At 36.5% G+C, this 14037-nt stretch overlaps 1 protein-coding gene across 3 annotated transcripts in view; it reads left to right on the top strand.

Annotated features, from left to right (window-relative positions):
* The window catches only part of LOC134802349 (monocarboxylate transporter 13), a 93905-nt gene that overhangs the window by 39062 nt on the left and 40806 nt on the right, over positions 1–14037 (top strand). For 2 of the 3 annotated variants that reach the window (XM_063774963.1, XM_063774966.1), the window contains exon 2: positions 2915–3163. In XM_063774963.1, the coding sequence (XP_063631033.1) occupies positions 3043–3163 (121 nt within the window). In that variant the 5' untranslated portion in view covers positions 2915–3042. Of the gene's footprint in view, positions 1–2914; positions 3164–4432; positions 4504–14037 lie in introns of those variants that run through there. The other variant, XM_063774964.1, reaches the window with a different exon arrangement.

Below are 14037 nucleotides of genomic sequence, written 5' to 3'. Positions count from 1 at the left end.
AACATTAAAGCCAAAGATATACAAAATACAGCAAATTTTATCGAAATCGTCAGAGCTTTTTCCGAGATTCCCGCAATATCTGCTGGACATAGGCCTCCCCCAAAGAGTGCCACAATGACCGGTCTTGCGCCACCCGCATCCAGCGGACTCCCGCGACCCACCCGAAATATAATAAAATAAGAATGGCTCGTTTAAAGGTAATTAATATATATAGACAGATAGATATAATACTGTTGAATCGACGAAATCTAAATCGTATTTTTGGGATACAGACGACGGGAACGAATTCCATTCGTGTCTTCTCGATTAACAATTCAAGTGAAATGCTGCCAGAGGCTATTTATAGTTTTATTTAGTTTATTCATAGATTGGCTTAGTTTTCAATATTATTTATAGACGAACTAGTGTCATATTTGTATAGTAATCAATATTTGTTAGCACATTTTTCCCCCAACGTTATCACACTTACGGTAAATCAAGTTGGTCTTTTATGGTTTGTTCGATCTTTCAAGTTCTTTAATTCTTTGATTTTACCGCCATAAATTCTTCCAGCCAGGCGTCATTGGGATGTGCCCATGATCCCAAGAATGCTCAAGTGGTGTATAGAGCTTACGCTGTACATAACATAAGTATGTAGGTAGTAAGGTAATATTTGACATCGGCAGTTAAATTTTCTTGTCATTACCGAAATGAACTAAATAGTACAGTAGAGTCCGGTTATAACGACGCCCAAGGGACCGCTGATATTACGTCGTACTAACCGGACGTCGTACTAAACGAACTGCCAATTTTAATATACATATATGTACTTGCACAAACATTTTATCTAGTACCATAGGAAGAAAAATGTAATAAAAGAAATGGGCGAGGAAAATGTTCGGTTTAATCTTATCCTGTTACAGGCTTTACGGCTTCAAGGCTTTTAGGGGTTTAACTAAAGTCACAAATAAATAGAAACCTACCACATGCCAACGCTTACTTAGCTTGATCATCATCATCATCATCCTGTCCTAGCCGGTTTCGGCCTCGGCGACTGGGTATTTACTGGCTAGTGAGAGCGACGATCGTGAGCTCTCAGGTGGCTGACGTAGCCTATTTTTGCGGTGAATGTACGTCCACACTCACCGCAGGTCAGCACCCCTCCGACAAAATTGTAATTTATGACCGCAGGTGGTCGGGCCTTTAACTCGTCACTATTCGCGTCGAGTTCCACACGCCTCTGCTCTTCAAAGGCTTGCACTTTTGTACTCACTGTATGCGTCCACTTCGGCCAATCTTGTGCCGAAGTCTCCCAGTGCGATGGTTCAATGTCACATCTCCGCATGTGACGCTTCAGCACATCTTTGTAGCGCAAAAGTTGGCCGCCCTGTTTCCGCTTGCCACTTTGCAACTCAGAGTAGAAGATGATAGGGGCTTAGTAAATGCAAAACCTAACATTAATAATATTTCAATGAAAACAACTTTTGTACGTTATGTCAAATGCTAAACAAAATCTCATGTTGGTTTACATTATTTGCCATTATATACGTAAGTATTATAACACTTGTACACTCTCGCGTTTGGTACACATATTTAATTACACAAGCGGGTCCACGGGTCAGGGGAATTTAAGGTAAAAACAATTAAATTATATTGCGGTAGACCCGTTTGTGTAATCTAATACCTTTAAACGAGCAATTCTTGTTTATTTATATACATATTTCGGGGATCTCGGAAACGGCTCTAATGATTTCGATGAAATTTCCTATGGGGGTTTTCGGGGGCGATAAATCGATCTAGCTAGGTCTTTTCTCTGGGAAAACGCGATTTGAGTTTGTACATGTTTTCCGAGCAAAGCTCGGTCTCCCAGATATTTAAATTAATTTGCCATTTTAAGTCTCCACTCCATTTTAAGTCTAAACAAGTAAACACTCAACTCAGGGGTCACCAAACTACGGTCAATTCGGCCCGTGGAAAGCAAGTGTTAGAGCCGAAGGCCTGCCTCGCGTCAGCGACAGGACATACAAGTTTACAAAAGTCAAGTCTTTGGTATACGAATTTATCAGAAGGGCAGTTGCAGTGTGGGCTTTGAGTCAAACAGTACTTACCTTTAACTAAATATTATTGTTTGAAACTGTTAGATCTATAATTGTACCTTATGACTTTGCGCTTTGTGACCACTGGGCTACAAACAAAGAATTATAATGGAGTGTTGTAGAAAACCATTAAAAGGATAGTAATACATATAGTAAACACAGCGGTTACCCATTCCCTGAAACGATTAGGCCGGCTTCAATTCTGCAGGCCAACTCAAAAAGGCCGTATGTCTCTATAGTTTACATTATGGTTACACTTTTTTGGGTCTAACAAAGAACTGCTGATATAAACTGTTGGCATTTGTAACGTGATCGTTTAATCGACTGGATAACAACCAAAACATGCCACTCATGTTTTGAGAATGAGACTATGTATCACGCTGTTCGTTTAATCTATTAAAGTAATCGCGTTGTGAATTAGTGACAGTATTTTTTCTTAATCAAAATCGCTTTACAGAATATATAACGGTAATTCATACAGAAGGCTCACTGTCTAACTAAACCGAACTTAGATAAAGATGCTGTCCTTCCCTAACTAGTAGCTTCTCTTTCGTGTCTTTAGGGTTGCCAACTTAACGGCCTTAACGCGACACTGTTGTGTCAAACATGTCAATATATGGCTATGTCAATAATGTTAGACCATGGGAAACTTATATTATGTATCGGTCTCCCAAGATGGTCGGGATTCGTCTGGATTATCCCGACATCCCTCCCTTTTAGCTACATTACTTTTGCCTAAATTTCATTACATCTTTATTTATAGTTTCCCAGATGTTGTAGCAAGCCTGACAAGCCTGGCATCATAACTAAATCCATAACACAACTTTCTATTGTTCCAGAATTACCAACGCCAACCAAACAGAAGACTGATATACAATATACACTACATGATATGTAGAATTATACAATAACATTCCAATACAACGCGGCATGAGCGGCGGCCATTTTGTGAACTCGTAGAAACAAGATGGCGACGGCAGTGAAGACGGTGGTGGAGGCCGACGAGGCGGAGAAGCTTCTGGAGAAGAACAGGGTGACGGTGGTGCCGCAAGAGGATGGGTTGGTGTCAGTGAAGAGCTCGAAGAAAGGTGAGTGGAATTATACAATAACATTCCATTGAGAACGCGGCACGAGAGCACTGAGATATAAGATATTTGTCGTGGAAGAGTTCTATTCTGGTCTTCATCAGCAGAACATTAACCATAATAGCAAAAAACCGGTCAAGTGCGAGTCGGACTCGCGTGCCAATGGGTTCCGTCTCAATTTTTAACAATGTTTATGTGAAACGTGAATAAAATCCCGCAGGGGTCGGATCAAAAACTAAGTAATTAAGTCCGACTCACGCTTGACTGCACATTTCTAACAGATTTTCCTCTCATCTATTCTATAGGTAGGTAAAGAACTATTTTGTGAATTTTTCTCAAAATTTTAGGCCCAGTAGTTTCGGAGATAAAGGCGGGGGGGGGTATGGTCGGACAGACACCCATTTCGGACTTTTGAAGTCGGTTAAAAATATATAAGTAAAGTAGAAAAGTAAGTAGTGGTTGGTAGTGGCAGGATGCCAATAAACGGTCGATTATGTCAATCAAATTTGAATTTTCAGTGATTGATCAAAAGTTATCATTTCAACAACTCATAAATTAAGTATGCTACTTGAAGGGTTAAACTTTTTACAGAAGTAATTTGTAATAAGATATATACGTGCGCGTAGATGTGGGTCTCGTGTGAAGAAAACATGCATATATTCATCATCAGAATGCTCTTGTCGGTGGAGTAATCGCCATTCTTCTTTTTTCTGGGCCAGCCTTTTAACTCCCTCGTACGACACGACAGAAACTCTATCTTTTATATTAAGAATCTGAAATAGATGTTATATTATACAGAGTGGCTAAAAAAATAACTGCATTCCCGTTGCCAGGGAGGTTTTGGGATTATACTAAGCAACTTTTACTATGGAACCAACCCCGAAATCGCGAAAATAGACCAGCCAAAGTGTATGAAACGGCCAAATTTTGGCTGGTCTATTTTCGCGATTTCGGGGTTGGTTCCATAGTAAAAGTTGCTCAGTATAATCCCAACCTCCATGGCAACGGGAATGCAGTTATTTTTTAGCCACCGTGTATAGCTACCGCATTTTTGTTTTTTAACTATTGTTAGACTACTGCATAATAAATTTACAATATTTAGAATTCGGAAATTATAAACACTAGAAAACACACTTCTCTTACGTCAATAATTACTATTTTTACAAATTCTACCCTCGGTTTTCTTCATAAGTAATGTAGGGTAGTCCTCAATTTCCTAATGACAGATCAAATAGTCATCCCGAAACAGTCAAGCATGTTTCACGTATTTGTTTAATTAATGTGTTAAGTGTTAAAAGTTATCAGTATGAACACAAAAAAGGCTAGATATAAGAAGTTGAAGAGTGAGTATTGTCTTTTTATATAAACACACTATTACGTAAGTGGCTCTCAAACTATTAAAATTACATTAGTTACTCTGCTACTCACATGTTAGTTTTATTATTACATAGTTTACTTACTTATTTACTTAGTTTTTTTACTTTATTGTTATCAACTTATTATCATAGTTTTTGCTTTTAGCTTGATGTAGTTAATCACTAAGGAAGAGCGGTGTTCCTTAACACAGGTATTTATACCGGGTGTGGCCTGTAACATGAGCAAAGAATTAAACTGTAGGCTGTACTCCTCATACTGACCAACATTTGTTCAGCGACTTTTAAAAATAACTTGTGGTTTGATTTTTATTACACTTTAAAGTTTATTCTAAGACGCAATGTATTGCGAATTTTGTTATGTTTAAGGCGTGACAAGCAACGTCAATCACAATAATATGGCGTGGCGATGGCGTCCATTGAAGATAATATTTATTTTGTATGAAAAATAGGGAGTCTAAATACTTCATAATTTTTAAAAGTTGTTGAACAAAAGTGTCACCGTTTGAGGGGTACAATCTATGTTTTAATACTTTGCTCGTGTTACAGGCCACACCGTGTATAGTTAAAAAGGGGCACCAACCTGTATTTTGTTAAATAATGCTTGTTAGTGAATAAATCATTTTTTCATATACGGAGTAGCATGGCGTTTTGGTAAGAAAGACATGAAATGTTTTCGTGAAGTATGAACTATGGTCCAAAATTAACTCAAAAATCTTCGTTCAGGTGTGTTTATTTCAATGTCATACTTGTAAAGCAAAATACTTATTTCTATAAATGTAAGAAATAAACCGGGCAAGTGCGAGTCGGACTCGCGCACGAAGGGTTCCGTACCATAATGAAAAAAAAAAAACGGAAAAAAATGCAAAAAAAAAAGCGGTCACCCATCCAAGTAGGACCGACGCCCGACGTTGCTTAACTTTGGTCAAAAATCACGTTTGTTGTATGAGAGCCCCATTTAAATCTTTATTTTATTCTGTTTTTAGTATTTGTTGTTATAGCGGCAACAGAAATACATCATCAGTGAAAATTTCAACTGTCTAGCTATCACGGTTCGTGAAATACAGCCTGGTGACAGACAGACGGACGGACGGACGGACGGACAGCGAAGTCTTAGTAATAGGGTCCCGTTTTACCTTTTGGGTACGGAACCCTAAAAGCAGACAAAACCAATAAGAAGATTCAAACTTGGAATTACTGTGTATTCTTTTTTGTTTACGGTACGTAAGATTGTCGGTTATCGATAAAAAATGTTACGTATAGTCGTAAAATGTACCTACTGTCGACATGCTTATAGCGTAAAGTTAATTCAATTCGTCACTTACACTCCTTTTTAGTGTTCCGTACAAAACTTTGTTCACGGAACACTTATGGGATCACTTCGGTTCGGTCTTGCAAAACAGTTAAATGCTTTTTTTGACGTGATAACGTCTTATAAATCGATGAACACCGGTAGCATGCACGAAAAAGTGTCACGTTGTGGACAGATCTCCATGGTAACGTTGTGGAGAGATCTCCATGGTAACGTTACGGCCACGTTTTCTTATGACGTTATCACGCAAAATTATTATTATTAAATTATTAACCGACTTTACAGACAACCATATTTTTTTTTAATTCATGTATTATGTGTGCGCTGGCGAGATACTTAAATGTTCTTAGCATAGCCATGTGCAGATTATTTTGAACACCTTGCCCGCTTAATTACTTCTGCTGTTGACTATTCACAATAAGTTTTTTAGCTCAGTAATAAGTTATAATATAACTTAATGGTAATCAATAATGGTCAAATGGAAAATACAATCGGGCAAGTGCGAGTCGGACTCGCGCACGAAGGGTTCCGTACCATAATGCAAAAAACGGCAAAAAAAGACGGTCACCCATCCAAGTACTGACCCCGCCCGACGTTGCTTAAGAGCCAACAGGAGTGGTCATTCCTCCATACAAACGTAGTCCTCGTTTTCCTCCGTGGTTTTTGAAGCTAGAGCAATGATTTTTTCAACACAGATTAATATTGTCAATATCTGTGTCGGACCGTTTTGCTTTTTTTGATATTTTTGTTTTTTAAGGCGCTAGAGCCCTTCAAAAACGGCCAAAATGGCCTAATAGACTATGCCGCAATGAGAGGCGTGGTATTCAAAACTGATATCAATTAGCCAAAAAAGCAAAACGGTCCGACACAGATAATTTCATAATCATTTAGATTTCCAAATTTGGTTACGATTGGTTAAGTTTTGGGGGAGGAAAAAGAGGACTACGAAACCTCGATTTTTGTCATTTTTACGCAGGATTTTTCGCCTCAGCTGCAGTTGTCCCTATCGCACTAATTTTAGGGGCGGAGTCAAGTTTCTAAATACGTACACAGCCAGAAAAGTGATGGGCAATAGTCGACATTTAATGTCGATAATCTAGTGATGTAAGAAGTTATCGATAAACCGTCTTGTGTGAAAATATCTAGATCCTAAGATACAAGGGGTTTTGGGTTGAGAGTAGGGAACACATTTTTGTAGTTATGATATACAATCTATTATGAACTTTTTGATTCTAATATTTCAAATTAGAAATCAAAATCAAAAATATTTTATTGCATGGTTAAAATGGGTTAACAAAATTTTTAGGTACCTACAGGCACGCTTCGTAATTGTCGAGCAATTTAGGGTCCTAGCTGAATTGGTTGTTCCATACTTACTCGTGCTCTATGGAATGTCCAATTTAGCTAGAACCCTAAATGGCTCAACAATCACGGAGCGTGACAGTACAAATGATTCATGTTCTGTATATCCTGCCCTACAATGGCGTTAATATTTGGTTGTCATGTCTATACTTCGTTTTTAAGCATTATTGAAAAAAAAAATAGTAAATACTAATATTAACCACTAAGTACATAACTATTACAAAAAAAAGCTAAATAATTATACGATTGCACGTCACCTTCACTCTAATGCTAAATAAACGAAGAATAAGAACTAACAGCGATAAGACCGCCTGTTGCTACCTTTATCTACATTGTAAATCGGTTTTAGGGTTCCGTACCCAAAGGGTAAAACACGGGACCCTATTACTAAGATTCCGCTGTCCGTCCGTCCGTCTGTCACCAGGCTGTATCTCACGAACCGTGATAGCTAGACAGTTGAAATTTTCACAGATGATTTATTTCTGTTGCCGCTATAACAACAAATACTAAAAACAGGATAAAATAAAAAATTTAGTGGGGCCTCCCATACAACAAACGTGATTTTTGACCGAAGTTAAGCAACGTCGGGCGGGGTCAGTACTTGGATGGGTGACCGTTTTTATAAATAATGGTACGGAACCCTTCGTGTGCGAGTCCGACTTGCACTTCGCCGGTTTTTTTTAAATTTGTTTTTATGTTTGTGGTGTAATAAAGAATATTTTAGAGTCAGACCAAGAAAAGTCTACAGCAATTTTGATAGCACACGCAGTGCAAGTGTTATTTATATGTCATAATTTCATAGAAGCGACGTTTGAAATAATACTTGCACTGCGTGTTCTATCAAAATCGCTATAGATTTTTCTTGGCCTAACTCTACTTTAAATTACAAAGTAAGGCCTAAATTATAAAATAAGGCCCATCAATGTTTTTTTTTTGTGTTTATTAAACTTGATATTTTGTCTATAGTATTAGCGGACATGGCCTCAAAATTTAAACCCGCTTAAGAATCGGGCCTTATTTCGTGCATTATATACAATACTACCCATTTTTGTGTAGTCATTATTTATACTATAGAAGCATTGTTTGAGTAGCCAATTATTTAAACAGTATTTTTTTAAAGGGCAACGGTGGCAATATTTTAAGGTCTGGATAATAAGATACAGATCTTAATAAGGATATCAATGTAAGTGAATGTTACCATGACTACCAAACAAACAAATGTGATAGAATTTGCCAGCTGGCATTGTAACATTCAGACAGTTACCTATGTACCTAATCTGAAATATGAATAAATTAGTAATATTTTAAACAGGAAAGTAAACCGAATTTTGGCCTTTTGCTGGACACAATCACAATAGTAATTTGTTTTACAAGAGGGCAAAGTTTATCGCCACCGGTTGATGCATTTGCAGCACCAATGGTAGAAAATGCAAGCTCATCATCAACTGCATAATCGACGTTTGATATGACTATTGAATCCGAGCTTTTTGATCATGAATCATGATAAAACAAAATTTTAGAAGGTCGCAGAATAGTGGATTTAAAATATTTATTTTCTGTGATCTCAAATATCAGGCACGATCATACAAATTGTACATTTGCTGATCTTGCCTTTGTCATTGAAAGACGTAAGGGTTTACACAGAGAATATATATTTAAGTGTAATATGTGCAAAAAAAAGGAAACGATACACTCTGAAGACCCAAAAAGAAAATGTTAGTAAATACTGCTCCTCCCCATGGTTACTTGGTTCCTTATTCAACCTACCTGAAATTAAACGAGTAGGTTAGTAAATTATATCATTTTACATTATAAAGTTAAATGTTTAGGTATCTCAATCACTTACTCACTGGTGGACATGGACGCAAAATTTTTGCCCATCTACTTATACTATCTTATAAAAAATGAAATTTTGAAAGTTAGCACGCTTAAAGTTCGTTTTTTTTGCATTAAGGTAACAGATTTTGACATGTCTTATTAAAAATTACCATTGAAAAATAAGTCATAGCAAATATGTTAGAATTATAAATCATATTAATCATATTAATGAGCAAGAGCACCCTAAACCGGCGAGCGTGTATGAGGAATGTTATGAATGTGAAGGAAGCGAAAGTGGTATGTCAGGATCGTAGCAAGTGGAAATCCGTGGTCTCTGCCTACCCCTCCGGGAAATAGGCGTGATTGTATGTATGTATGTATGTATGTATTAATCATATACTTTTTTATATTCTTTTGCTTTCATAAGTAATATAAACTAATTTTTGAAAGCGTTTTTCAATAATTATTAATAAAAAGACACGTCATGATTGTTTACCTTCTTTCTAATGCTAAAAAATAACGAACTATAATAACCGGGCCTTATTTGGTACAGAACCTTGATTTGATAGGTACATCGGATATTCTGGGCCCCTGAGTTTGTTACGTAAAGGACAAAATGGTGACATGTGGTTAGAGCTGATACTGTTAAACTAGTGGTTCTGTGCGCTAAGTATAAAAAATAAGCTCCAGCGAACTCATTAAGCCTAGAAAAAACCCTACACCCTACTGCCACTTAAGTCAGTCTTGAGTCTTTGAATCAATTTCCGTAGTAGTACTACTACTACTAAGGTACTAGGAGGTAATAAGGCCTATAGTAGGTATAATAAGGCCTACCTGAAAAATAATGTTCTTACAACAGTGTAACCGTGTTAGTTATTTGTGACGTCCCACGGTCAAAGGTACCTTATGGCGGGTATGGAGTTATGCATACCCCAGTAATCTACAATAAATAAGCTATCGATAACACAAAAGATCAACCTTCTAGGTTGCGTAGTTACAGAGATATGATTTTTTGAAAATAATGTTGTGAAATGAGCAACTTTACGATAGAGAAGTTTTAAGTTTAGCCGCCTAAAAAACTATGTTCCTGAAGTAAGTTACATAGTTGACTACAAATAATAATACCTTATATATCTGAGATTAAAAAAATATTGCGACTTGTTCTGTAATGCAAATAGAAACTTTTGATATCGACTGATTTATGTGTATACTAACTTGATACTAACCAATCTCTTGAAAATTAAGTTTTATTTCATTTTCACGATTGATTGCAATGAGCTCTCAAGATTTAAATTTTATCTATTAGAAAACGACACTGACAGACAGTTTAAGCAAAAAACAATACCGATTTAGAGGTAAAAATTTATTTTCTGACTTTTTCATATAAAATCACAAAATTGAATATTTTTACTTTTAATGTGACACACAATCAATTTTTCTGAGCACATATGAAAGAAATTCTGTCATTCAAATGAAATAAATCCTAAAACCCCAACTAAATACTATATTTAACCCCTTATGCCACTTTAAACTTACATAACAATAACATTGGCTCCATACATTTACGAAAAGGTACCTTATGGAAATAAATCTAATAATACATCACTACAAAATATCAATCATATTACAGTTTATCTTTTATGAATAGAAAATATTAATTTACATTAAACTGCCCCAAATTTAATTAGTTCTTCGTCATAATAATCTTAAAAAAGACCAATAATTTGTATGTAATGAAAAGGTACCTTGTGATTAAGTTACATGATGAGGCATGATGATGATGATGATGGAACAGTTAGGATAAACTAATAATATTTTGGTAATGGTATAAATCGTCTATTTCTTATCAATAATATATTTCGGTTGCTATTGAAGATAAGCGGCATTGAGGTTCAATGACCTCAGATAATCCATAAGGTAATGCGTCGGGTATTGGCAATTTTCAGCAAACCAATGGCTGATTTACTGCATGCGACCAAACCAAATGAAGATTATTCTAGTTAAGAAAGACTTGACGAGAGTAACTTTGGTATAATAGCAGGCTACTTGGATTTGTGATGTCGGTCGATGTACGGTTATAATATTTGCGAGGCGCCCCAACCAGAACTGAAATTATCAAATTAGTTTTGCAGAATGCTAATACAGTTCTCTACCAAACTTCTTTTCCCGTATTGACTAGTTTTTTTGGGAATTTTCAATCTTTTTTCCATAAGGTACCTTTTCTACTAAACTCTGAGACGACATTACTAGGCTTATAACTAACTTATAACAAAAATAAAAACAGGTAAACAAACGTTACGCATTAAGGTTTCAGATCACACAATAAAAAAAAATTGAGCATTTTTTCACCTCTTTACAAAACATTTCATATCTCCGAAACTAGAAACCCTCATAAGGTACCTTTTCCCGTGGAACGTCACATTTGAGTAACATATATGTAAAGTGATACAATTAAAAGCTAACAGCAAACCAGTACATAAATTATATCTTATGTACTTCTTATGAATTACACTCTTATAAAGGTTTCGGCTAATTACGCTTAATTACTTGAATAAAGGTAGATGAATTGCGTGCGGTCCAATAGGTAACCACAACTCACGGAGTCCAAAACAATAAGCTGATCAGCAAAGTCAAGTAAACAAAGCCAAGTCACAGTAGTAGAAAGATTATCGAGTTCCGTAAACGTAAGCCGGGTCAAAAAATTCAATCGCAACACAGTAAGTAATAAGTGAACGCCTCGTGGCAGTAACGCACGAAAAATAACATTGCAAATTGTCGGCAATGAGGCGCGCGCGGGTGCAAGCGTACGCATCTGTGTGCGTGCATTACACACACAAATACAGTCTCTCACGCCCCGTCAGAGCGACGGGTATATTCAGCTTGAAATCTCAAAATTGACTTTTAGTTCAGCTCCCGTTTCGTCTTAACTTCGGTCAAAAATCACGTTTGTTGTACCATGGAAGTAATGGGAGCCCCACTTAAATCTTTATTTTATTCTGTTTTTAGTATTTGTTGTTATAGCGGCAAAATACATCATCTGTGAAAATTTCAACTGTCTAGCTATCACGGTTCGAGAGATACAGCCTGGTGACAGACGGACGGACGGACAGCGGAGTCTTAGTACTAGGGTCCCGTTTTACCCTTTGGGTACGGAACCCTAAAAAATAGATAAATACGAATAACTTTCTCATTTCTCATACTAATTGCTCCAGCATAGTAAATCTAAACCGAATGACTACGTGACGTAAACACAACTCATACATTTGATTGATGAATGAGTAAGCAAATCAATTATTACGTAAATGAAAGAATAATCACGTAATTGATTTATTTTAAGCAATATTGGACCGTTCTGTAAGCAATATAAAGTTTAGAATAGAATAGCGAACCGTGTACTTATGACTTTTTGTAGTTAGGGAAGCTGAATAAATCATAGATACGATTGTGGTTCAATATAACCACAATGATTGCATTCAATTATGACTTTTGTCATGATTTGTGGCCATATAACTGGCCATATAACGTAAGTTCTATACAATTTTGGGGTATTTGACTGTATTTAAAATAATAGTACATTGTGCAACATGGGGCGTAAGTTGAATATTGCAAACGAGAGTAAGTTAAATCGCGACGGCTTGCCGGAGCGATTTATAGACTCGAGTTTGCAATATTATTACGCCCCGAGTTACACAGAATGTTTTTCATCACACTTGCGATACAAAAATTAAGTATAAAGACAAAAAACTGTTAATTATGGCACTAGAAACTTCATAACTCCCTAGGGAGAACGCTTTTTCTATAACTCTCGCTAAACCTGCGTGCAATTCCACATTTACTGAGCGAGTGTGATGAAAATATACATATTTCATATTTATAACACGTTTATTTTTTAATATTGAATATTGAAAATTCCATTCTTAATAAGTTGTCTGAATGGAACGGAATAGCTGCCAGTCGCCTGTCAAAGGAGAGGCGTTTTTCTTAAGCGAAGGCAACATTCGATATTGATTTTATAAATATACGATACACAAATAATCGTAAATAACTATACTTAGGTAATAATAATACAATGTTACGACTTATAGAACATGCATTTGAAAAAAAAAACTTTCATTGTAGTGGCCCATATAACCATTCCAGTCGCAGAATCACAAAGTGGTAACGAAATGTCAGATGTGTCGTAACAGAGTCCACACAATGTGTCTAGAATTGTTTCGAAACAAAGTGTCGTCGCCGTGTCTACACTTTTCCGTAACAAGGTGTCGACACATTTGTGTGCACTTTGCGTGCGGTTTGCGACTAAATCTGACAGCAAATTTGTGACAGCAAATGTCAATATAAAATACCACTTGAAAACCAAGGTTTGTCAAACTACTATTAGTGTCTCGTGTGCTCGTAATTCTAGTAAGTCATCATGGGCAATGCAAATGATAATAATCGACCGAAACCATATAAACACCCAACACCCGTCAACCTTTTACAGAAAAGTTTTTAAAGAAATTCAATAAGCTACTTAGGTCAGGCAACGAATGCTCCAAAAGTTGTAGAGGGAAATGCTCGGAACACAATTTTTGACTCCGTAACTCGGTTTGACAAGTTAGGAGGTGAACATATCAAAAGTCCCCGGCCGTAGCCCTTGAGCGGGGGGGAGAGAGGGGGCTTTGAAGGTCCCAATTTCCCGTTTTTCGATTATATCTCGGAAACTATGCATCTCAGCGACATGGCCACTTATACAAAATGAAAGTTAATTTAATTTGTTACAAGTTTATTCAGTCAATTTTTTCGATATGTTGAATAGTTTTTGAGATATCCGCTCTTGAAAGTTTATTTAGGGCTCTCAATTTTATCTTGATATATCTATATCAGTGAAGGTGCTAGGCCGTGTTTGGTATCGTTTTCGTATAAATCTGGGGTGCTGAATCCATTTAAGATATCACATTGACACCATTCCACAAAATAAAAATAAATCTTTTTAGGGTTCCGTACCTCAAAAGGAAAAAACGGAACCCTTA

This window comes from Cydia splendana, chromosome 24 (assembly GCF_910591565.1).
Source record: "Cydia splendana chromosome 24, ilCydSple1.2, whole genome shotgun sequence".
Lineage (NCBI taxonomy): Eukaryota > Metazoa > Arthropoda > Insecta > Lepidoptera > Tortricidae > Cydia > Cydia splendana.
Note: the sequence above shows the minus strand (reverse complement) of the source record. Positions and strands in the feature narration are given on the sequence as shown.